Source organism: Elephas maximus, chromosome 26, assembly GCF_024166365.1.
Source record: "Elephas maximus indicus isolate mEleMax1 chromosome 26, mEleMax1 primary haplotype, whole genome shotgun sequence".
Classification (NCBI taxonomy): Eukaryota; Metazoa; Chordata; class Mammalia; order Proboscidea; family Elephantidae; genus Elephas; species Elephas maximus.
Window position 1 is genome coordinate 27,289,650 of NC_064844.1, and position 24,751 is coordinate 27,314,400.

Here is a 24,751-nt window from a genome sequence, read left to right on the forward strand (position 1 = left end):
AATATGGCCCTTCTAGTCATGGTCTTTGTGACTCACACACACAGTGATTGAGGGGGACTATGCAAATAAGGTATGTGGAACCTGTGATGGTTGGGTTTATGTGCCAACTTGGCTGGGCCATGATTCCCAGTATTGTCTCCATTTTACGTGTTGCGGATCCCGACCTCTGCATGTTGATATGGCAGGATTGGTATAAAGTGTGTCGTAAAGAAGGCTGCAACCTTGCAGGAAGGTGTGACTCAGGCCCCACCCTTACTGAAGTTAGTCCCTTCCCTGGTGTGTGGCCTGCATCTAAGACTTATGTGTGTGTCCTGGTGAAGCTCTCTCTCTCTGCGTCTGGATCCCGCATCCGGTTCATGATCATTTAACCTCTCCAGAGGCCTGCTGTCTGACCTGCTGATTCTGGGATTCACTGGCCTCTGCAGCCCCTTGGGCCAGTGGCATATTCGTGACCTGATTCTCCAGCTTCTGCAGCCTTGTGAGCCCATAGCCTGTGGTCTGAAGTGCCAATTTAGGCTCATCAACTCCTGAGCTTTGTGGGTCGGGAAAAGCCTTTGTCTGACATGAATTTGGGACTTGCCAGCCTCCACAACCTCGTGAGCCATTTCCTTTACATAGGTTTTTTAGTTCTGTGAGACATTATAGCAAATTAGGGAACCCAAAGATGGGAGGGAGAGTGCAGAGGGGAAAGGGAGAGTTGATATTAGAGATTATGAAGTGGTACAGGAGCTTGGAAAAGTTGGACATTTGGGACATCCTTAATCTCTGCCTCATATGAACCAGCTTTGTGCTGATCTTTCTAAAAGAAATTTTTCGTTTACCATCTCTATTCAATATTGTATTAGAAGTCCTATCCAGGAAAATAGGACAAGAAAAGGAAATAAAAGGTGTCCAGACTGGAAAAAAAGAAGTAAAATATTTCTCTTTGTGGATGATATAATCCTATATATAGAAAATCCCAGTGAATCCGCAAGAAAGCTTCTAGAGCTAATAGAGGAATTTAGCAAAGTTGCAGAGTTGACAAACAAAAATCAGTTGTGCTTCTGTACACCAGCAATGACAAATCTGAAAGGGAAATGAGGGAAACAGTTCTGTTTATAATAGCATCTAAGAGACTAAAATAAAAAAAAAAAATACCTAGGAATAAATCTAACCGGGGACATGAAGAACTTATACAATGAAAACTATGAAACACTGCTGAAAGAGATTAAAGAAGACTTAAATAAATGGAAAGATGTTCCATGTTTATGGATTGGAAAACTTAATATTGTTAAGATGTCAGTACTACCCAAAGTGATCTATAGATTGAATGCAATCCCGATCAGAATTCCACAGCCTTCTTTACAGAAATAGAAAACCCAACCCTTAACTTTATATGCAATGGCAAAAGGCCCCAGATAGCTAAAACAGTGGTGAAAGAGAAGAACAAAGTAGGAGGACTCATACTTTCTGATTTTAAAGCATACTATACAGCTACAGTAACCAAAACAGCCTTGTACTGGTATAACAGTAGACGCATAGACCAATGGAACAGAATGGAGAGTCCAGAAAAAAACCCGTGGGTCTGTGGTAAACTGATTTTTAACAAGAGTTCTAAGTCCATTCTGTGAGGAAAGTAGAGTCTCTTCGATAATTGGTGCTGGGAAGATTGGATTTCCACAGGGACAAAAATGAAACAGAATCTCTCTATCACACCATACACAAAAACAAATTCAAAATGGATTAAGGACCTAAATATGCAAACTAAAACCATAAAATTCTTTGAAGAACAAGCAGGGGCAATGCTTTCAGGCCTAGTTTTTAACAATGGATTATCTAATATAATAACAAAAGCACAAAGAGCAAAAGACAAGATATATAAGTGGAACCTCATAAAAATTTTAAACTTTTTTTCATCGAAAGACTACAAAAAAAAAATGCAAACAAAAGTTACCAATTGGGAGAATATCTTCAGAAACCATATATCCAACGAGAATCTAATGAGCAAAATATACATAAAACTTTGACAACAACAAAAAGACAACCCAGTCATAAAAGTGGGCAAAAGACTTCAGTAGACATTTCACCAAAGAGGACATTCAAATGGCCACTAAACACATGAAAAGATGCTCAGCATCATTCATTAGCTATCAGAGAGATATAAATCAAAACCACAATGAGATACCATTTTACTTTACATTGCTGAAATTAAAAAAAAAAGCAACAGAAAATAACATGTTGGTGAGGATGTGTTGAAGTTGGAATCCTTATCCATTTCTGGTGGAAATGCAAAATGGTACAGCTGTTGTGGAAAACAGTGTGGTGGTCCCTCAAAAAAAAAAAAAAACTTAAGGTAGAACTACCATAAACCAAACCCATTGCCATCAAGTTGATTCCAACTCATAGTGACCCTGTAGGTCACAGTAGAACTGTCCCATAGGGTTTCCAAGGAGTGGCTGTGGATTCAAACTGCCAGCCTTTTGGTTCGTAGCTGAACACTTAACCACTGTGCCACCAGGGCTCCAGAACAATTCCACTCCTAGGTATATACCCAAAAGACTTGAAAGCAGAAACTTGAAAAGAGACTTGTATACCAGTGTTCATTGCAGCACTATTCAAAATGCTCAAAAGGTGGAAACAACTTAAATACTCATCAGCAGATGAATGGATAAACAAAATGTGGTGCATACATACAATGGAAAACTACTCAGCCTGTAGGAGAAGTGAAGTTTTGATACATGCTATCATATGAGTGGAGCTCGAAGACATGCTGATCAAAATAAGCCAATCAAAAAAGGACAAACATTGTAGTACCTCACTTATATAAAAAGACAAGAAAAAGCAAGTATATAGAGACCAAACTTTATTAGTGGTTACCAGGGACAGGAGGGTGGGGGAAAAGGGAGGATTAATAGTGATGACCCCCACGTGTGTCAGTTTGTCATCCTGTGGAGGCTTGCATGTTGCTGTGATGCTGGAAGCTATGCCACTTATATTCAGATACGAGCAGGATCACCCGTGGAAAACAGGTTTCAGCTGAGTTTCCAGACTAAGACAGACTAGGAAGAAGGACTCGACACTCTACTTCTGAAAATAATTAGCCAGGGAAAACTTCATGAATAGTAGCGGGACGTTGTCTGATACAGTGCTGGAAGATGAGCCCCCCAGGTTGGAAGGCACTCAAAAGATGACTGGGGAAGAGCTGCTTCCTCAAAATGGAGTCGACCTTAATGACGTGGATGGAGTAAAGCTTTCGGGACCTTCATTTGCTGATATGGCACAACTCAAAATGAGAAGACACAGCTGCAAACATCCATTAATAATTAGAACCCGAAATGTACGAAGTATGAATCTAGGAAAGTGGGAAATAGTCAAAAATGAAATGGAATGCATAAACATTGATATCCTAGCCATTAGTGAGCTAAAATGGACTAGCATTAAACCATTTTTAATTGAACAGTCGTGTAGTCTACTATGCCAGGAATGAGAGCTTGGAGTGGAATGGTGTTGCATTCACTGTCAAAAAGAACGTTTCAAGATGTATCCTGAGGTACAACGCTGTCAGTGATAGGATAATATCCATAAGCCTACAAGGAAGACCAGTTAATACGACCATTATTCAAATTTACACACCAACCTCTAAGGCCAAAGATGGAGAAACAGAAGATTTCTTCTATTTGCAGTCTGAAATTCATCGAACGTGGAATCAGGATGCATTGATGATTACTGGCGATTGGAATGCGAAAGTTGGAAACAAAGAAGGATTGGTATTTGGAAATAATGGCCTTGATGATGGAGCATGACCTGCATCTAAGATTTATGTGTGTGTCCTGGTGAAGCTCTGTCGATCTGCATCTGAATGCCGCCTCTGGTTCATGATCAGTTAACCTCTCCAGAGGCCTGCTGTCTGACCTGCTGATTCTGGGATTCACTGGCCTCCATAGCCCCTGGAGATTGAATGATAGAATTTTGCAAGACCAATGACTTCTTCATTGCAAATACCATTTTCACCAACTTAAATGGTGACTATACACGTGGACCTCACCAGATGGAATACACAGGAATCAAATCGACTACATCTGTGGAAAGAGATGATGGAAAAGGTCAATACCATCAGTCAGAACAAGGCCAGGGCTGACCATGGAACAGACCATCAATTGCTCACATGCAAGTACGAGATGAAAGTGAAGAAAATCAAATCAAGTCCATGAGAGCCAAAATACGACCTTGAGCATATCCCACCTGAATTTAGAGACAGTCTCAAGAATAGATTTGACGCTTTGAAAACTAAAGACTGAAGAAGACCAGACGAGTTATGGAATGACATCGGTCATACATGAAGAATGCAAGAGGTGGTTGAAAAGACAGGAAAGAAGGAAAAGACCAAGATGGATGTCAGAGGAGACTCTGAAACTTGCTCACGAACATTGAGCAGCTAAAGCAAAAGGAAGAAATGATGAAGTAAAAGAACTGAACAGAAGATTTCAAAGGGCAGTTTGAGAAGGCAAAGTAAAGTTTTATACTGACATATGCAAAGACCTAGAGATGCAAAACCAAAAGGGAAGAACATGCTTGGCATTTCTCAAGCTGAAGAACTGAATTAAAAATTCAAGCCTTGAGTTGTAATAAGGAAGGATTCTGTGGGGGAAAATATTAAACAATGCAGGAGGCATCAAGAGAAGATGGAAGAAGCACACAGAGTCATTATACCAAAAAGAATTAGTCAGTGTTCAACCATTTCAAGAGGTAGCCAATGATCAGGAACCGATGGTGCTGTGGGAGGAAGTCCAAGGTGCACCAAAGGCATTGGCGAAGAACAAGGCCCCAGGAATTGACAGAAGATCGATTGAGATGTTTCAGCACATGGATGCATCACTGGAAGCGCTTACTCATCTATGCCAGGAAATTTGGAAGACAGCTACCTGGCCAACCGACTGGAAGAGATCCATATTTATGCCTATTCCCAAGAAAGGTGATCCAACCAAATGTGAAAGTTATAGAACGATACCGTTAATATCACACGCAAGCAAAATTTTGCTGAAGATCATTCAAAAACTGCTGCAGCAATATATCGACAGGGAACTGCCAGAAATTCAAGCTGGATTCAGAAGAGGTTGTGGAACCAGAGATATCATTGCTAATGTCAGATGGATCCTGGCTGAAAGCAGAGAACACCAGAAGGCTGTTTACCTGTGTTTTATTGACTATGCAAAGGCATTTGAAGGTGCAGATCATAACAAATTATGGATAACTTTGCAAAGAATGGGAATTCCAGAACACTTAATTGTGCTCGTGAGGAACCTTTACATAGATAAAGAGGTAGTTGTTTGGACAGAACAAGGGGATACGGAGTGGCTTAAAGTCAGGAAAGGTATGTTTCAGGGCTGTATTCTTTTCACCGTACTTAATCTATATGCTGAGGAAATAATCCTAGAAGCTGGACTATATGAAGAAGAACAGGGCATCAGAATTGAAGGAAGACTCATTAACAACCTGTGTTATGCAGGTGACACAACCCTGCTTGCTGAAAGTGAAGAGGACTTGAAGCACTTACTGATGAACATCAAAGACCACAGCCTTCAGTATGGATTGCACCTCAGCATAAAGAAAACAAAAATCCTCACAACTGGACCAATAAGCCACATCATGATAGACGGAGAAAAAACTGAAGTTGTCAAAAATTTCGTTTTACCGGATCCAAAATCAATACCCATGGAAGCAGCAGTCAAGAAATCAAAAGACGTGTTGCACTGGGCGAATCTCCTGCAAATGATCTCTTTAAAGGGTTAAAAAGCAAAGATGTCACCTTGAAGACTAAGGTGCGCCTGACCCAAGCCATGGTATTTTCAGTCACATCATATGCATGTGAAAGCTGGACAATGAATAAGGAAAACTGAAGAATAATTGACGCCTTTGAATGGTGGTGTTGGTGAAGAATATTGAATATACCACAGACTGCCAAAAGAATGAACAAACCTGTCTTGGAAGAAATACAACCAGAATGCTTCTTGGAAGCAAGGGTGGCGAGACAGCGTCTTACATACTTTGGACATGTTGTCAGGAGGGATCAGTCCCTGGAGAAGGAAGGACGTCATGCTTGGTAGAGAGTCAGTGGAAAAGAGGAAGACCCTCAATAAGATGGATTGGCACAGTGGCTGCAACAGTGGGCATAACAACGATTGTAAGGATGGTTCAGGACCAGGCAGTGTTTCATTCTGTGGTACATAGGGTCACTATGAGTTAGAACTGACTGGACAGCACCTAATAAAAATGATAATGATGGAACAGTCATATTTATTAAAGGGTAGGATTGCAAAGCCTGTTACTGTAATCACTGTCAATAAGTTGTACACCTGTAAAAGAATTGGCAGAAGTTGAGTGGCAGATACATTTACAACAATAATAAAAGAATAGCTGCTAAGTCCTCTTATGTGCAACCAAACGCCTCATGGAATTTGGTTCCTTTGGAGGACTAGGGTCATGATTTCATAGGACATCCCGTTAATTGGCCTAATAACGTGTTTAGTGCTTCTGTTCTACCTCTTAGTTTGTTGCCTAGTGCCTGGGTTCTCAAAAGCTTGCACGTGGCCATCCAAGGCACAACAGTTGGTCTGTATTCACCTGGAGCAACAGAAGAAGGAGTCAGGAATACAAAGAGGAGATGGAATATGTGGTTAAGTGACTCCATGAACAACTGCCTCCTTTGCCATGAGAAGAAAAGAACTGGATAGTGCCCAGCTACCATTACGGAACACTTCGATCAAAGATTCCATAGAAGAATCCTGATCAAAAGGGGGAAAGTGTACAACAGAATTTCAGATGCTTATGGACTCTAGACTTTTTAGAGCCATAGAAAGTAGATGGACCCCTGAAAATATCCTCTTAAGTTGTCTTAAAAGCAAATGGTAGTTTAGCTTAACTAGTAAAAAAGGCCTGCCTTGAGCATCGTGTTCTTTTAAGAACCATCTACACGGGATCAAATTGAGAACATGGACTCGAAAGATTAGATAGGAACCTGAGGGGCCAATGAGTTTATGTTTAATGAGGGAGGAACAACTCAGAAAAGGAGGGTGAGAATGGCTGCAGAACTTGAAAAATGTAATCGGTGTCACTAATGTGTATATATAGAAACTTGTGAATTGGTGTATGTTTTGTTCTGTGTATTCCCAACAGCAACAAAAAAATAAAAGTTAGAAAATACATATATATATTTCATAAAGAGAAGGGAATAGTGCATTTTAAAGAGGTTCAAATCATAACTTTAAGGAATTTTTTAAGTGAAATTTAAAAAATATTTTAAAGGTAGTTTTTTAGTCTTGTTTTTTATTTTAATTATGTGAATGCAAGTCATGTTTTTTTTTTTTTCTGTGAAAACCAGTTATAAAAGCTGTTACTTTTATTTTGAAATTATAATAATATTTAAGTAGCTTTTGGATTTTCAAGAAATAATTAATATTAAAAACTGCAAAGTTATGTTTCTACTTTTAAATTTTCTTTAAAATTAAAGTAGGCTGTATTCAGCCAGCCATTTTAAATTGAATCTTTACTCTTGTTAGGAAGTAGAGATAGGGTGGAAGGAAGTAATTGCAATTATAAACTTTCCTGATTTCTAGAATAAATCCCTGAAGCATAAACTTCTTTTCAGGTTGAAATCAGCTCGAGATGTTGTATCTAGAACTGGTCACTCATTGGCTCTTGGCTGTTTGCATCGTTATGTTGGTGGTATAGGCTCAGGACAGCATCTGAAGACGAGTGTCAGCATTTTATTGGCTCTAGCACAAGATGGAACATCCCCTGAAGTCCAGGTATAATATGATTAATTTTTTAAATTGTGAAATTTTTAAATAACCTTTTAGGAAATTATTTGCTCTGTAAGATAGTAATGATTCTGTTAGGTTTTTAAGAAAATACGTTCAGATCTTTATCATTTTTTGTCTTATTTTTAATAACTTATGACAGGATTTTGTTTTTTAACCTAAAGTTTTTTGTTTTTTTCTTATAATTTAACCCATTCACATACTTTTCTTTAAACATGTATTTTAAAAAGTTATTATTATCTTCGTGCTTGTTTTCAGAGCCCTAGTGGCACACTGGTTAAGAGCTTGGCTGCTAACCAAAAGGTTGGCAGTTTGAATCCACCAGCTACTCCTTGGAAACCATATGGGGCAGTTCTGCTCTGTCCTGTAGGGTTGCTATGAGTCAGAATTGACTTGACAGCAATGGGTTTTTTGGAGGTTTTTGGTGCTCGTTTTCAGAGCCCTGGTGGCGCAGTGGTTAAGAGCTTGGCTGCTAACCAGAAGGTCAGCAGTTTGAATCCACGAGCCACTCCTTGGAAACCCTCTGGGTCAGTTCTACTCTGTCCTGTAGGGTCTTTATGAGTTGGCGTCGACTCGATAGCAATGGGTTTGGTTTGGTTTTTGATGCTTGTGTTCTCTTTGTTTGCATTTCCTTACATTTGTGAGACTGATAGTGTGTCTTTTAATAACTGCCCTTCTTTGTTTCTCGTCCGCTGATATTCTAACCCACGTTCTGGGTCATTGATTGAATCTTTAAGCGCACACTTAGAATTTTTTTTGCTTTGTTTTGTTCTTTAATCATTTTATATACAGGTAGATACAACTACAGTGAGGGTCTAGATTTTTACATGTGTGAAAATATTCTGCACTCTTGATTTGCCATTTCACATTAATGAACCTAAGAGTCTTAACCTATGCAGGCAACAGCATTCACCTTGCCACCTTCATATTTGGACTCACAGGTTGGGAAAAGAGGCAAATTTAATTGCCGTTGTTGTTAGTTGCCATTGAATCATTTCTGACTCACGGCAGCCCCGTGTACAACAGAACGAATCGTTGCCTGGTCCTGTGCCATCTTCACATTGGTATGTTTGAGTCCATTGTTGTGGCTCCTTTGTATTTTGAGTGCCTGCTCACCTTTGGCTTCATCTTCTAGCACTGTATGGGACAGTATTCTGTTGTGATCCATCAAGTTTTCATTGGCTGATTTTCAGAAATATATTGTTAGGCCTCTCTTCCTAGTCTGGAAGCTCTGCTGAAACCTGTCTACCACGAGTAACACTGCTGGTATTTGAAATACAGATGGCATAGCTTCCAGCATCATAACAACACACAAGCCGCTACAACAGGACAAACTGACAGACAAGTGGTGATTAATTTGTTATTGCCTGTTATTAACTTATTAATGAATGAGTTCCTTTGTGATTGAATAAAGACATTAAATCTACCAGAAGCTTCTAACACATAGGCTTAGATTGTCTTTTACTTCTTGGTAAAGTTCTCCAGCTCTGCAAAACATAAAATTTTCAAAAGGGTTAAAAACAAAAAGCAAGAAATCCAAGGGCCATGCTCCTTTTTTATGCTTCTTTAATACTGACCAACTGTTGCCATCAAGTTGATTCCGACTCACAGTGACGCTTTAGGACAGAGTAGAGCTCTCCCATAGGGTTTCCAGGGAGCAACTGGTGGATTCAAACTGCTGACCTTTTGGTTAGCAGCCGAGCTCTTAAGCACTGTACCACGAGGTCTCCTCTTTCATACTAGTCTAAAGGAAAAGACCAAGTTTTAAAATGATCGTCCATAAGAAGTTGTGCTTTCTTCCCTTATGTCAAAAGAGTAGGCACTGGTTTTCTTTCTCCTCTTGTGTTCATCTTTTTCTCAGAAGATAATTTTTCTCAGACCTCTCACTTTGATTTCTTAAAACCAAACTTCCTTAAGTGACTGCTCTACATAGTTCTTTTTACACGACAGGACATTTTACTGTAATTTGGATCAATTACATTGCCTCCAAGCTACTGTTTCATTTTGCATCTGTACAGAAATAGCGTAAGCGTGATTTTTACGTTTCACAGTCACATTATTGTTTACTGGTATTTACCTATGAGGAGCCCTGGTGGTGCAATAGTTAAGCACTCGGTGTTAACCAAGAGGTCGTTGTTTTGAACCCACCAGCCACACCACAGGAGAAAGGTGTGGCAGTCTGCTTTCATAAAGATTTACAACCTTGGAAACCCTACGGGGTAGCTCTACCATGTCATATAGGGTGGATATGAGTCGAAATCAACTTGACGGCAACAGGTTATTTACCTATAGGGGCCCTGGTGGTACTAACCAAAAGATGGGCAGTTTGAGCCCACCCAGTGGCTCCACAGGAGAAAGACCTGGGGATCTGCTTCTGTAAAGATTACAGCTTAGAAAATCCTGTGGGGCAGTTCTACTCTGACACACGGGCTTGCCATGAGTCGAAAGTCAATTCAACTGGCACACAACAACAGCAGTAACAATTTAACTGTAATTACTGAAGAGTTACTGTTCAAAGGTGTTTTTCTATACCCTCAACTGTTATCTTGAGATCCTTGTTCTGATTTTATTTTTATTTGATAGGAAAACTTCCTCCTGTAATAATTTTCTTAGAAAGGGTCCCTGAGTGATGTATTAAATTCTTGCATGTCTGAAAATGACTCTTTTGCCTTCATGTTTGAATGATACTTGGGTATACTATTCCTGGCACACAATCTTTTTCTGTAAATTAAAAAAAATATGTTTTACTCTTTCTATCTTCTGATGTTTCACATGAGAAGTTAATAGCAGCCTAATTTTTATTTTAATTAAACTTTAATAAATACTAACATCTTAATTTCTAATCAATTATTTATAAAAACTTCCAAATATGTCTCTTTGGAAATAAAAGGTTAAATTTAAGCTAATACAGTGACTAATGTGCATATGCTATGCTTAAAGTTTCTCTCTGCAGTGACTTTTTGAGTGTCTAGAAATAAAACTTCAATGATGAACTCATTTTCTTTTTTTATAATATGCATATATTTGACACTTCAAAAGACAATGGCTTATGTAATAAGCTCCTGAGTTAATGGATGCTTTTGGGCATTATGGCTGCCTTGGTTCCCACATCTTTTCAGTGATTTTGCTAAGAAACTTATCTGAAATATGAATATAAGTCTGTAACCTTATATTTTGGTCTGGCTGTGTGTAAGAATGTTCACTCTATCTTGAAGCTTAGAAATTTTATCAAATTCTGTATAAAAGACCCCTCTTACTATCTTTTCCTTCTTTCTTTCTGGAACTCCTATTATTAATATACCAGGTCTCTCTTTTTGTTATTTTTATTTATTATTATTTTTATATTTTTACTCTATGTTATAGGATGTTTCTTCCGTTGATTTGGTTTTCAGTAATTACTGATTTTTCCAGTTATCTTCTGAGTTTTTGATATCACAAATCCTGTTTTTTTTTTAAACACTTCTAGAATTTTCTCTAAGCCTTAATTATATTGCCTTAAAAATTCTTATTAGGGTTTTATTAAAGTCCTCTTTTGTTTATCTGTGTTTTATTGACTGTGCAAAGGCATGCAACTCTGTGGATCATGACAGATTATGAATAACATTGTGAAGAATGGGAATTCCAGAACACTTAATTGCGCTCATGAGGAACATGTACATAGACCAAGAAGCAGTGGTTCAAACAGAGAAGGGGGAACTGCATGATTTAAAGTCAAGAAAGGAGCACGTCAGGTCTGCATCCTTTTAACAAACTTATTCAATCTGTATGCTGAGCAAATAATTTGAGACTTGACTATATAAATAAAGAAGAACAGGGCATCAGGATTGAAGGAAGACTCCTTAACCTGCAATATGCAGGTGACAACCTTTCGTGCTGAAATTGAAGAGGACTTGAAGCACTTACTGACAAGGATGAAAGACCACAGCCTTCAGTATGGAATACACCTCAACACAAAGCAAACAAAAATCCTCACAACTCGACCAGTAAGCAGCATCATGATAAATGGAGAAAAGATTGAAGTTGTCAAGAATTTCATTTTACTTGGATCCACAATCAACACCCATGGAAGTGGCAGTCAAGAAATCAAAAGACATATTGCATTGGGCAGATCTGCTGCATAAGACCACTTTAAAGTGTTAAAAAGCAAAGATGTCACCTTGAGAACTAAGGTACACCTGACCCAAGCCATGGTGTTTTCAGTTGCCTCGCATGTATGCAAAAGCTGGACGATGAATAAGGAAGATTGAAGAAGAATTGATGCCTTTTTATTAATGGTATTGATGAAGAATATTGAATATACCATGGACTGCCAAAAGAACGAACAAATCTGTCTTATAAGAGGTACAACTAGAATGCTCCTTAGAAGCAAGGATGGCGAGACTACGTGTCACATACTTTGGACATGTTATCAGGAAGTGTCTTAGTCATCTAGTGCTGCTATAACAGAAATACCACAAGTGGATGCCTTTAACAAAGAAATTTATTTCTTCACAGTACAGTAGGCTAAAAGTCCAAATTCAGGGCATCAGCTGCAGGGGAAGGCCTTCTCTCTATGTTGGCCTTCTCATCAGTCTTCACCCAGACTAGGAGTTTCTCTGCCTAGGGACCCTGAGTCCTAAGGACACGCTTTCCTCCCTACCTTCTTGGTGGTATGAGGTTCCCCTGTCCTCTGCTTGCTTCTCTCTTTTATATCTCAAGAGATTGCCTCAAGACAAGACACAATCCAATCTTGTAAACTGAGTCCTGCCTCACTAACACAAATGCCGCCCATCGTCCCTCATTAACATCATAGAGGCGGAATTTACAGCATGTAGGAAAGTGACACAATACTGGGAATCATACCAAAAAAACCAAAACCAAACCCACTGCTGTCGAGTCGATTCCGACTCATAGCGACACTATAGGACAGAGTAGAACTGCCCCATAGAGTTTCCAAGGAGCGCCTGGCGTATTTGAATTGCCGACCTCTCAGTTAGCAGCAGTAGCACTTAACCCCTACGCCACCAAGGTTTCCACTGGGAATCATAGCGCAGCCAAATTGATACACACATTTTTGGGGGAACATAATTCAATCCATGACAAGGAGGGATCAGTCCCTGGAGAAGGATATCATGCTTGGTAAAGTAGAGGGTCAGCGAAGAAGAGGAAGACCCTCAATGGGATGGATTGGCACAGTGGCAGCAACAATGGGCTCAAGCATAACAACGATTGTGAGGATGGTGTAGGACTGGGCAGTGCTTAGTTCTGTTGTACAAAGGGTCACTATGAGTTGAAAGTGACTTCAAGGCACCTAACAACATCAGCAACATAATAGAAAAAAATGAATTCATCCTTGAAATTTCACTTCTGACACTCAAAGCCACAGTGCAGAGGAACTGTAAGCATTTCGTTTGTACACCAATTGCTTTGGTTATTGGTAACCATATGCTACCTTTTATTTCTTAAGAAGTATAGTTTTTTTTTTTTTAATGTATTTCATTGATTAAAAACTAAGATGTTAGTATTGACTAAACTTTAATTTAAAAGAAATCAATATATACTAATTATTTCTTAGAACTAAAACAAAATCACATTTTATTCCAGACTTGGTCTCTTCATTCGCTTGCTTTGATAGTGGATTCTAGTGGCCCGATGTATCGTGGATATGTGGAGCCCACCTTATCTCTAGTTCTTACCTTGTTGTTGACAGTCCCACCTTCACATACAGAAGTTCATCAGTGTTTGGGTAGATGCTTAGGTGCAATAATAACTACCGTTGGCCCTGAACTACAAGGTAAGTAAATGCATTTTAGATTAAAGCAACTAGACAACTACTGTCTTTCAGTTTCCTAAATATTACTCTCATGTTGATTAAAGAAATTTTGTAATAATAGCAGTTACTATATACTGAATGCTTGCAATTTACTGAAGTCCTGACGCTCTGCTTTTTACATGTACCATTTTATTTAATCCTTATAATCGTATAATTTGAACACAGAAAACATTTCTAAATGAAATTTTACTTGGAGCGTCAATGAAAACAGATAAAGATGGAGTTCCTTTGTCCTGAAGTGCCATCCATTTGTCTTTCAGGACTTTTGCCTTCTTTTTCTTTTTTTTTCATAGTCTGAAAAACCACTGCCATAAGGTAGATAATATTACCTAGTTTTTCTGTGACGAGGCAAGCCCAGAGAAGATAAGGAACTTGCCTAGAGTTACGTAACTAATGAGTGGCACGTACACGGTTCTAAAGTCCATGTTCTTACCACTCAGTTCCACTGAGATAATTCCATTGATGATTAAAGTGACCATTCAAGGCAGCAAATTATTGTGAATTTATTCTGAATGTATAAACCACCTTCAGAGTTTTTCCCTTTTCCCCTGTCATTTATTAAATGCTTTCAGTGGGTTATACTTTCATACACATTATCTCATTTAATTGACAACAGTACTGAGATCGGTATCATCCCCGTTGTAGAGATGAAATACTGAGGGTGAGAGAAGTTAAGAAACTTTTCCAAGGTTTTATGTACCCAGCGTGTAGTTGGAGCCAGGGATCAAACATATATCAATTTCCATGGCCTGTATTCTTAATCACTATGCTTTGTTGCTTTCATTTGGACAAATATTTTTTTTTAAGTAATGACTGAAAAAGGAAAACATCCTAAGAATGCTAGGAATTGAAAGATATATGATTTAGACATGTCTTTTTCTCAGTGTCCTCTTTGACAAAGTGAAGATATTTTTTTCTTCCAGTCACAGGGATATGGAGAGACTAAACAGGCACCATCGGTTAAGCATGGGTGTTTACAAGTCCTTACTGATGTGATGATGATGGGACAATGCATATTTGAAAACTGCAGTGTGACTCTATGATTTCCTTGTTTGGTCTTTATATGCATATGAAATCATTTTGATTTATATTGGTAACATTTTATCCCTTCTATTAGCAATTAAGAAATTGTTATAGAGAGAGTATATGATATTACAGTTTATTTTCTCTAATTAGCTCTGGAAAAATTACCGTTGATTTTATTAGGAAGAGAGGATTTGAAGTTGCTCTATAATGATAGGATAATATTGGTTGAACAGAGAACCAGAGAATGAGGAATCACCTGACTCTGAAATAAAACAATGACAGGTTTAAAAGAATAAATGTAAACCTAGTGAAATAAATGTAATCCCAGAGAAATGTAATAAATGTAAACCTAGCGAAATCTAAGAGATGCATTTTTGACATCCAAATACACTTGTCTTTTGAAATCGTTTGTATGAACTTTGCAGACCTTCTGTTTTTGTAACTGAATAATAATTGGAAGGAGGGATTTTTTAGGAGATAATTGTTTTCTAGGAATGTTTTTTGTATTATTAATAAAATAATTGTATTTTACATTTTCTTTAATCTTGCTGCTAGGGAATGGAGCGACAATTTCTACCATCCGTTCCTCTTGTTTGGTGGGTTGTGCAATAACCCAGGACCACTCAGATTCTCTCGTTCAGGCAGCTGCCATATCGTGCCTTCAGCAGCTTCACATGTTTGCACCACGGCATGTCAATCTCTCTAGTCTTGTTCCTAGCCTTTGTGTAAGTATAAAGCTGCTTCATTCATTGATTGACTTAGGAAGCCCCCAAATTTGTCTCCCAAAAGACCAAATTAGAACAGAGCAAAAAATGTAGGTTTCGTGGATTGTGAATTCAGGAGTTTCAGCTTCTATTGTCATTCTATGACTGTTCTTTTTATTCACTGGTTTTCTTTTTTGCCTCTTAAAAAATATTTTGATGAACTATTTGTTTCTAGGTAAAGGGTGCATCATATTTTTAGTCCTTCCCACACAGAATTTAATTTCCTAAATCTTGATTAACAACTTCTAAATATTGGTTGCTGTCATCACAATCGTTAATTTATTCATTCAACAAATATTTATTGAGAGCCTGCTATATGTCAGGCATTATGCACAGTACTGAGGATATATTTATTAATGAGATATAACCAAGCCTTGTCGTAATAAAGTTTATAGTTTACAAGAGAAATGTGGACAATAGTAATTATTTACAAATAAGATAAGCACCAGAAAAGGGTAAGGGTGCAAGACAGCATGCAGCAGTGGCCTGTCACAATCAGGGCATTCTGAAAAGACTTCCCTGAAAAAATGATATTTAAGTTGTGAGCCTCAGGATAAATAGAAGTTAGTTTGGAAAAGGGCATAATAGTGAAACGGACAGCATTTTGGGGGCGGAGGGGGGAGGCAGGGAAAGAAAAATGTGGAAGATCCTGAGGTGGGAAGGAATGTGATACATTTAAGGAACTGATTAGCCACTGTGCTTAAGGCTGAAAAAGAAGGAGGAGCAGGAGAGAGGGGCACAAGATGAGGCTGGACAATTAGCCAGGTGACAGATCACGCAGGACTTTCTCAATATATTAAACCTCGAGACACCTAATTGTACGAGCAATGGGAAACCCTTATAAGGTATTCCACAGGAGAATAATAAGAGCAGATATACACATTTAAAATTTCATTCTTGCTGCACAGTGGAGAATGAACTCCACAGGGCAAGAATTACGATGGTCTAGCGAGGAGATTACAGTAGCTTGTTCTAAGTTGACAGCAATGGAAATGGAAAAAGTAGATGAATTTAATTGATATGAAGCAGGAAGAATCGATAGAGTGTGTTGATAAATTGATTGTAGGCTAAAAGGGAGAAGAAGTATGAGGCCCAGGTTACTGACATAAGCATAGTGATGTAATTTCCTGAGATTGGCACATTGAAGGGGGAGGAAGTTGGGAGGAGAGGATATCATGAATTCAATTTTACACAAGTGGTTTTTTTATAGTTTGTTATATTGGGGTTTTTTTTATATCGGCCTAGAGCTTACAAAAAGGAACTCTGGCTAGAGAGATAAATTTGGGAGGCATAAGCATTCATATCCATAGGGTTGAAGTTTTCAACAGTTTCATTCTACATGGATCAACAATCAATGTCCATGGAAGCAGCAGACAAGAAATTAAATGATGTAGAACACTTAATTGTGCTCCTGAGGAACCTGTATATAGACTAAGAGACAAACGGAGCAAGGGGAAACTGTATGATTTAAAATCAAGAAAGGTGCACGTCAGGATTGTATCCTTTCGTCATACTTATTCAAACTCTATGCTGAGCAAATAATCTGAGACTTGACTATATGAAGAATGTGGCATCAGGATTGGTGGAAGAGTCGTTAACAACCTGCGATATGCAGATAAGACTGCTTGCTGAAAGGAAAAAGGATTTGAAGCAGTTACTGATGAAGATCAGATCAATTCGGTATGGATTGCACCTCAGCATAAAGAAAACACAAATCCTCACAACTGGACCAATAGGCAACATCATGCTAAATGGGGAAAAGATTGACGTGAAAGATTTCATTTCACTTAGATCCACAATCAGCACCCATGGAAGCATCAGTCAGGTAATCAAACAACATATTGCATTGGGCAGATCTGCTGCAAAAGACCTCTTTAAAATGTTAAAAAGCACCATATAAAGCAGAGACTACATTACCCTGAGACCAGAAGAACTAGATGGTACCCGGTTACAACCAATGACTGTCCTGACAGGGAACACTACAGAGAACCTCTGAGGAAGCATGAGAGCAGTGGGATGCAGACCCTCAATTCTCGTAAAAAGACCAGACTTAATGGTCTGACTGAGACTAGAAGGACCCTGGAGGTCATGGTCCCCAGACCTCCTGTTAGCCCAAGACAGGAACCATACCCAAAGCCAACTCTTCAGACAGGGATTGGACTGGACCATGGGATAGACAGTGATACTGGTGAAGAATGAGTTTCTTGGATCAAGTAGACATATGAGACTATGTTGGCATCTCCTGTCTGAAGGGGAGATGATAGGGTAGAGGGGGTCAGAAGCTGCCGAATGGACACAAAAAGAGAGAGTGGAGGGAAGGAGTGTGCCATCTCATTAGGGGGAGAGAAGTTAGGCATATACAGCGAGGTATTTATAAATTTTTGTATGAGAGTCCAACTTGATTTGTAAACTTTCACTTAAAGTACAATCCAACGAACCCCGCCCCCCCCCCCCAAAAAAAGTTAAAAAGCAAAGAGGTTACTTTAAGGACTAAAATGCATCTGACCCAAGCCACGATGTATTTTTTTTAATTATTACTGGTGCTTTAGATGAAAGTTCACAAAGCAAAATAGTTTCTCATTGAACAATTAATACACATATTGTTTTGTGACATTGGTTGCCAACCACAAGACATGTCAACACTCTCCCATTTTCAACCTTGGGTTCCCAATTTCATCTATCTAGCTTTTCTGTCCCTCGTCTTCTTGTCCTTGCACCTGGGCTGGTATGCCCGTTTAATCTCATATATGTGGTTGAGCAACACATATTATTGTTTATTTTATGGGCCTGTCTAATCTTTGGCTGAAGGGTGAACCTCAGGAGTGACTTTGATACTGAGTTAAGAGGGTGTCCGGGGGCCATACTCTTGGGATTACCCCAGTCTCTGTCAGACCAGTAAGTCTGGTATTTCTTGTGTGAGTTTGAATTTTGTTCTACATTTTTCTCCAGCTCTGTCCAGGATCTTCTATTGTGATCCCTGTCAGAGCAGCCGGTGGTGGTAACTGGGCACCATCCAGTTGTGCTGGACTGAGTCTGGTGGAGGCTGTGGTACTTGTGGTCCATTAGTCCTTTGGACTAATCTTTCCCTATGTCTTTGGTTTTCTTCTTTTTCCCTTGCTCCAGACAGGGTGGAACCAGTGGAGTATCTTAGATGGCCACTTACAAGCTTTTAAGACGCCAGACGCTAATCACCAGAGTAGAATGTAGAATATTTTCTTTATAAACTGTTACGTCAGTTGAACTAGATGCCCCCTGAGACCTTGGTCCCCAGCCCTCAGCCCAGTAATTCAGTCTCTCAGGGAGTTTGGATGTGTCTGTGAAGCTTCTATGACTTTGCCTTGGTCTAGTTTTGCTGACTTGCCCAGTATTGTGTACTGTCTTACCCTTCACCACAGTTAGCACTTACCTAGTGTTTTTCCCTCTCTACCATTCACCTCCCTCATAACCATCAAAGAATGTTTCTTCCTGTGTATAAACCTTTTCATGAGTTTTTATAATAGTGGTCTCATACAGTATTTGTCCTTTTGTGATTGACTTATTTCAGTTAGCATAATGCCCTCCAGATTCATCCATGCAAGCCATGATATTTTCAGTCACCTCATGTGCATGTGAAAGCTGGACAGTGAATAAGGAAGACAAAGAACTGATCTATTTGAATTATGGTGTTGGTGAAGAATACCGAGCATACCATTGACTGCCATAGCGTTTCTTGGAAGTGAGGATGGCAAGACTTCATCTCATGTACTTTGGACATGTTATCAGGAGGGACTAGTCCCTGGAGAAGGATATCAAGCCTGGTAAAGTAGATCATCAGCTAAAAAGGGGAACACCCTGGACAAAATGGATTGACATAAGGTCTGCAGCAACAGGCCCAAACATAACAATTGTGAGGATCGCGCAGGACCAGGCAGTGTTCTATTTACATAGGGTCGCTATGAATCGGAACTGACTTGATGGCACCTAACAACAGCAGAAACATTGCATTGGGCACATCTGTTTCAAAAGACTTTTTTAATGATTTTAAAAGCAAAAATGTTACTTTGATGACTAAGGTGCGTCTGACCCAAGCCAGGGTCTTTTCAATCACATCATATGCACGCGAAAGCTGGACAGTGAAAAAGGAAGACAGAAGAAAAAACAATGCATTCCAATTGTGGTGCTGGCAAAAAATATTTAATATACTGTAGATTGCTAAAAGAACAAACAAATCAGCCTTAGAAGAAATGCAGCCAGAATGTTCCTTAGAAGCAAGAATGGCAAGACTCTGATTCACTTACTTTGAACACATCATCAGGAAAGACCAGTTGCTAAAAAAGGACATCATGTTTGGTAAAGTAGAGGGTCAATGAAAACAAAATGAGATGGACTGACACAATAGTCACAACAATGGACTCAAACATAGCAATGATCATGAAGATGGCATAAAAAACCAAACCCAGTGCCGTCGAGTCGATTCCGACTCATAGCGACCCTATAGGACAGAGTAGAACCGCCCCATAGAGTCTCCAAGGAGTGTCTGGTGGATTCGAGCTGCCGACCCTTTGTTTAGCAGCCGTAGCACTTAACCACTACGCCACCAGGGTTTCTGAAGATGGCATAGGACCAGGCAAAGTTTTGTTCTTTTATATTTAAGGTTGCCATGAGTCTGATCCAACTTGATGACAACTAACAACAACAAACATTCAGTGTTACATAAATACATAGGAGTAGGTGAGATCACCAGGGAGAGGGTGAATGAGGAACCCAAGATATAAAAATTAGGAAAAGAGTCAGCAGAGAAAGTAGAGAAGAAGCAGCCAGAGAGATTCAGTATTAAATAGAGGTCATGATGTTCACAGAAGCTAAATGGCAGAGGAGTAGTCAGCTGTATCAAATATTGTCAAAGTATTGAGTGAGATGAGAACTATAACGTATCCTTTGGATTTTGTGATATGATGTCTTTAGCAAGAGCTCTTCTGGTAGAGTGGTGCGAATGGAAGCCGAAATACATTGAGTTGAAGAGAGAGTAGGAACAGAAACAACTTCTAAGAGGTTTGAGAGGAGAAGAAAGAGAAGGCTGTGGAGTCAAGACAGACTCTTTTTCTCCTAAGCTAGCGAGATGCAAGCAGGTTTAAAAACTGATGGCATAGAGCTGGTAGTGTGGGAAAGTTAAAGATGTAGGGCAGAGAGGGAATAATTAATTCAAGGTTTCGAATAGGATAGGATTTCCAAGGCATAAGCTGTCTCCTCCAGTGGAACGTGAAGGAAAAGGAGAAGAATGTGGGTGCAAGTGAGTTTATGGATTTGGTGGCTTGAGGGAGTTATCTGATGACTTTTATTTTCTTAATTAAGTACAAGGGAAGATAAGTTCTTTGTGTGAGAGGACAACGAACAGGATCAGAAGTTTCAGGAGAGTGGGATATGGGAGTTGAACTAACTGGAGAAGTACAGGGTTGCTATGGGTGGGATGAGCTGGAATTGACTTGACGGCAATGAGTTTGGTTTGGTTTTTTTGGTGGTAGTCCTGAGGGTTCAGTAGAGGTTAGTGACCCTCTTTGGCTTCATTAACTGATATATGATGGTACCAGTCTGCCCAGTTGTGAAATTTTTCCCTAACACCTCTAAATAAGTTGGGTGCAAGAATTGAGCAACCAGATATTTTGATACATCCATAGTTGGACTTTGGCCAGGCAAATTATATTAAATGACAGCAGGATAAGGGCCTTGAGGGTGTTAACAAGATAGTGCTAAAATGATGGACTGTGAGATCTCATTTGGATGTTGTGTTGACTCAAAGCAGGACAAAGTAGACCTATCCCATAAGGTTTTCTAGGCTGCAGTCTTTATGGGAGCAGATCTCCAGGTCTTTTCTCCTGAGGAGCCACTGGTGGGTTTGAACTACCGATCTTTAGGTTAGCAGCTGGGTGCGTAACCACTAAGGCTCCTTCTCATTTGGGTAGGGGGCTGATATGTAGGGAGAAAGCATGGTACTTAGATGTAACCATGGGGCAATGTTATTGAGGTGGAGGAACGAGATGGTTTTCCAGGATGAGGCAAAGGAACTAACTGAAAGTCTAAGGTATTAGGTATTAGATCAATAGCATATTTAGCTTTGTCAACAAGATTTGCCTTTATTTCACCATAGACAAAGGGGAACTGAATCAGTCCTGGACCGTCAAGGAGAACAGGGCAGAAACCAGGTATACGTGAAATGTCTACAGAGAACATCCACAAAGAAAGTAGCCAGCTAATAAAAAAAACTAAATTGTATTCTGCAACAAGATCTATAACATCTTGCCAAAAGACATGGTCTGATTCATGCTCTGAGGTCATAGGTAGCATCTCTTGAGCAAGGTGAACTTGTTCTATAATGTAGCTTAAACAGGCAACTGATAAATGTGATGAGGACACACACCCCTCAGGTTGTCTGGTTCCTCTCTCCATTGTTTTTCCCGTAAGTGTAATTGTACTGTGGATATTGACTTTATCAGATGAGACACATTTAAAAAACATATGGTAAAGTATCAGCACAAGTTTCTGGATCTCAGTGGAGCTTATCAATAAGCCACAGGAAGTACAATGAATTTCATATATATTAACATAAAGTCTCCAATCTGATTTCCTTAACAGAGCATCAAAGGTTTTATTACAGGGCATGTTTTCTGAACCTCATCCAAAGACATAAGAGGTGAGGTTACAGGCAGCTAGGAAGGAGATGTGGCAGGTTAAAGGTGAGAAAAAGGGCCATTCCGGTAGTTGTCTTGATTCCACATTGCCTAAAGTCCTCATACTGTCTGTATTGACTAGATCTTTTGACACGCTGAAGCATAGCCTACACATTGTTGTTAATAGGAGCCTTTGAGTCATTTCTGATTCATACAACCAAACGATACACTGCCTGGGCCTCCGCCATCTTACAGTCATTGTTGTGCTTGAGCCCATTGTTGTAGCCACTGTGTCAGCCCATTTCCTTGAGGGTTTTCCTCTTTTTTGCTGACCCTCTGCTTTACCAAGCATGATGTCCTTTTCCAGGGACTGGTCCCTTGTTTATTCAAATTAAATTTTTGTAAATTTTATGTTCATTTCTATGCAGTCATTGCCAGCAGAAATGGTTGTGTTATGTGATAGTTGTTCAGCATATGTAATTAAAAAAAATAGTTGCTGTCAAGCCAGTTCCCACTTACGGTGAACCCCTGTGTGTCGGAGAAGAACTGTACTCCACAGGATTTTCAGCGGTTGGTTTTTTTAGAAGTAGGTCACAAGGCCGTTATGTTGCGGTTCCTCTGGGTGGACAGAAACCTCCTACTTTTCAGTTAGTAGCTGTGCATGTTAACCGTTTGCAGTTACCTTACATACATGAAATGTGATTTCTTCAGAAAATGCATTGAGATTACAAAGTTTAGTAAACCATGTATAAAATAAGATGTGTAGAAGATCCTTCTGAGCTTTCAGCTAAGTATATTTTATGAACTTTAGTGCCCAGGTCTTAAGACAACTATTTTAGCTACTAAAATATTATTTATATTTTTATTAATATTTTTTTTTCTAATAGCCCTATTTTAAACAGGTGAGGTTGTTAAATGAAAAGCTTCTTCACAAGTAAGGTATCAGTGTTTATTCACTGGGCCAGTGATGTTAAAGAATTACAGCTTTTTAAACAACTGTGCGTAAAATTCTTACTGTTTGCAGGTTCACTTGTGTAGTTCCCACTTGTTGCTTCGACGGGCAGCTGTGGCGTGTCTCCGGCAACTTGCGCAAAGAGAAGCCGCTGAAGTGTGTGAATATGCCATGAGCCTGGCAAAAAATGCAGGGGACAAAGAAAGCAGCGGTGTCAGTAAGTTACATTATTGGTCAATATCCTTTTTTGTTTAAATGCTTTCACATTTCAAATGAATATTAGTTTTTGAGTAACATTTTTATGTTGAAATATGGTAAAATTTCATAACACTCTTAAGTAAAATAAAACCATTATCACTTTAAAGCTTCCAGTGTTTTTTTGTTTTTTTTTTTTTTTTGCAGTTTTACTTTTTTTTTTTTAATTTTTGCAGCTTAATAAAAACTTAATAGCATTTGGTATCAGGATCTTTTGCCATCCCTTGAGGATGTTTTAGGTATGCAAGTATGAGTAACTCTAGGAATATTGCCCTGTATCACTAGCAGACTTCTGAAAAGAGAAACTATGTTATTTTGGAAACATCTGAAAGCTTCCAGTCTGGTGCTTAACATATTGTGTTATAACTTTTCCTCTAAGAAAAGTGAGACCAAAGTTCCAATAAAAACAATGAAATATCAGTAGATATTTTGGTAGCAAAAGGTGAATCTTTTTGCAGCGATTGCAACCAATGTCACAGAACAATTTGTACATAAATTTTTTAATGAGAAACTATTAGCGTGGTAAACTATCACCTAAAACACAATAAAAAAAAAAGTGGATCTTTCTGCATTCTTTCTGTGTGCGTTGAACTAATAGCTAGTCTTTAGCTCTCCTCAGATAAGTGGTTTGGGGCTTTTTCAGAGCTTAATTGACAGATATTTCCCCTATTATGAGAGAAAATTTTTACTGACTAGAATTTTCTAATGCTCAGAATTCGTTGGGGTACCTTAGAAGCAAGACAGCATCAGTTTTAGTGTCATATAATAACAGCTCTATTAATAAGCATCCTGTATTGTAGAATGTGAAAGAAGTTTATCATAGAAGTCTACCAGTAAACTTTTTTGCTTTTTGGAGAGAAAATAGCAACAAAAATAGTTATATAACTCTCCTGAATACATACAAAACTTCTACAAGTCAGTCACCATAATCAAAATTGAAAGACAAAGTAAGACAGGAAAAATATTTGCAAAGTGTATGTCAAAGGATTATATCTTTATTACTCTACACACACATATAAAAAAAAGCTCTTACAAATTCATGTGTTGGGGCTCCCTAAGACTACTCCAGGTTTAATGATTCACTAGGAGAACTCAGCATGTAGTTGTATTCACAGCTATGATTTATTACAGTGAAAGAAAAGACTACAAAGCAAAATCAGTAAAGAGAAACAGCGCACGGAGTAAAAGCTGGAGGCACAAGCTTCCAAGAGTCTTTTCCCAGTGGAGTCACATAAAAAAAAACAAAACCCAGTGCTGTTGAGTCAATTCCGACTCATAGTCACATAGGACGTGCTTAATTCCCCCCAGCAACGAACTGTGACGTGTGAAGTGTTGTCTACCAGGGAAGCTGGTTAGAGACTCAGTGCCCAGGGTTTTTATTGAAGGCTGGTCATGTAGGCACCATCTGCCCAGCATGTCCCAAAATTTCAGATTCATAGAAGGAGAGCGTGTGTTTAGCACAAACCATATTGTTCATACAGTTTAGGCACAGTGAGCCACTT

The 24,751-nt window shown here is 39.0% G+C and overlaps 1 protein-coding gene across 2 annotated transcripts in view; it reads left to right on the top strand.

Annotated features, from left to right (window-relative positions):
* The window catches only part of HEATR5B (HEAT repeat containing 5B), a 122,614-nt gene that overhangs the window by 44,636 nt on the left and 53,227 nt on the right, over nucleotides 1-24,751 (top strand). For both annotated transcript variants that reach the window (XM_049870227.1, XM_049870226.1), the window contains exons 19-22: nucleotides 7,625-7,784; nucleotides 13,380-13,569; nucleotides 15,190-15,359; nucleotides 23,067-23,211. In XM_049870227.1, the coding sequence (XP_049726184.1) occupies nucleotides 7,625-7,784; nucleotides 13,380-13,569; nucleotides 15,190-15,359; nucleotides 23,067-23,211 (665 nt within the window). The remainder of the gene's footprint in view (nucleotides 1-7,624; nucleotides 7,785-13,379; nucleotides 13,570-15,189; nucleotides 15,360-23,066; nucleotides 23,212-24,751) is intronic.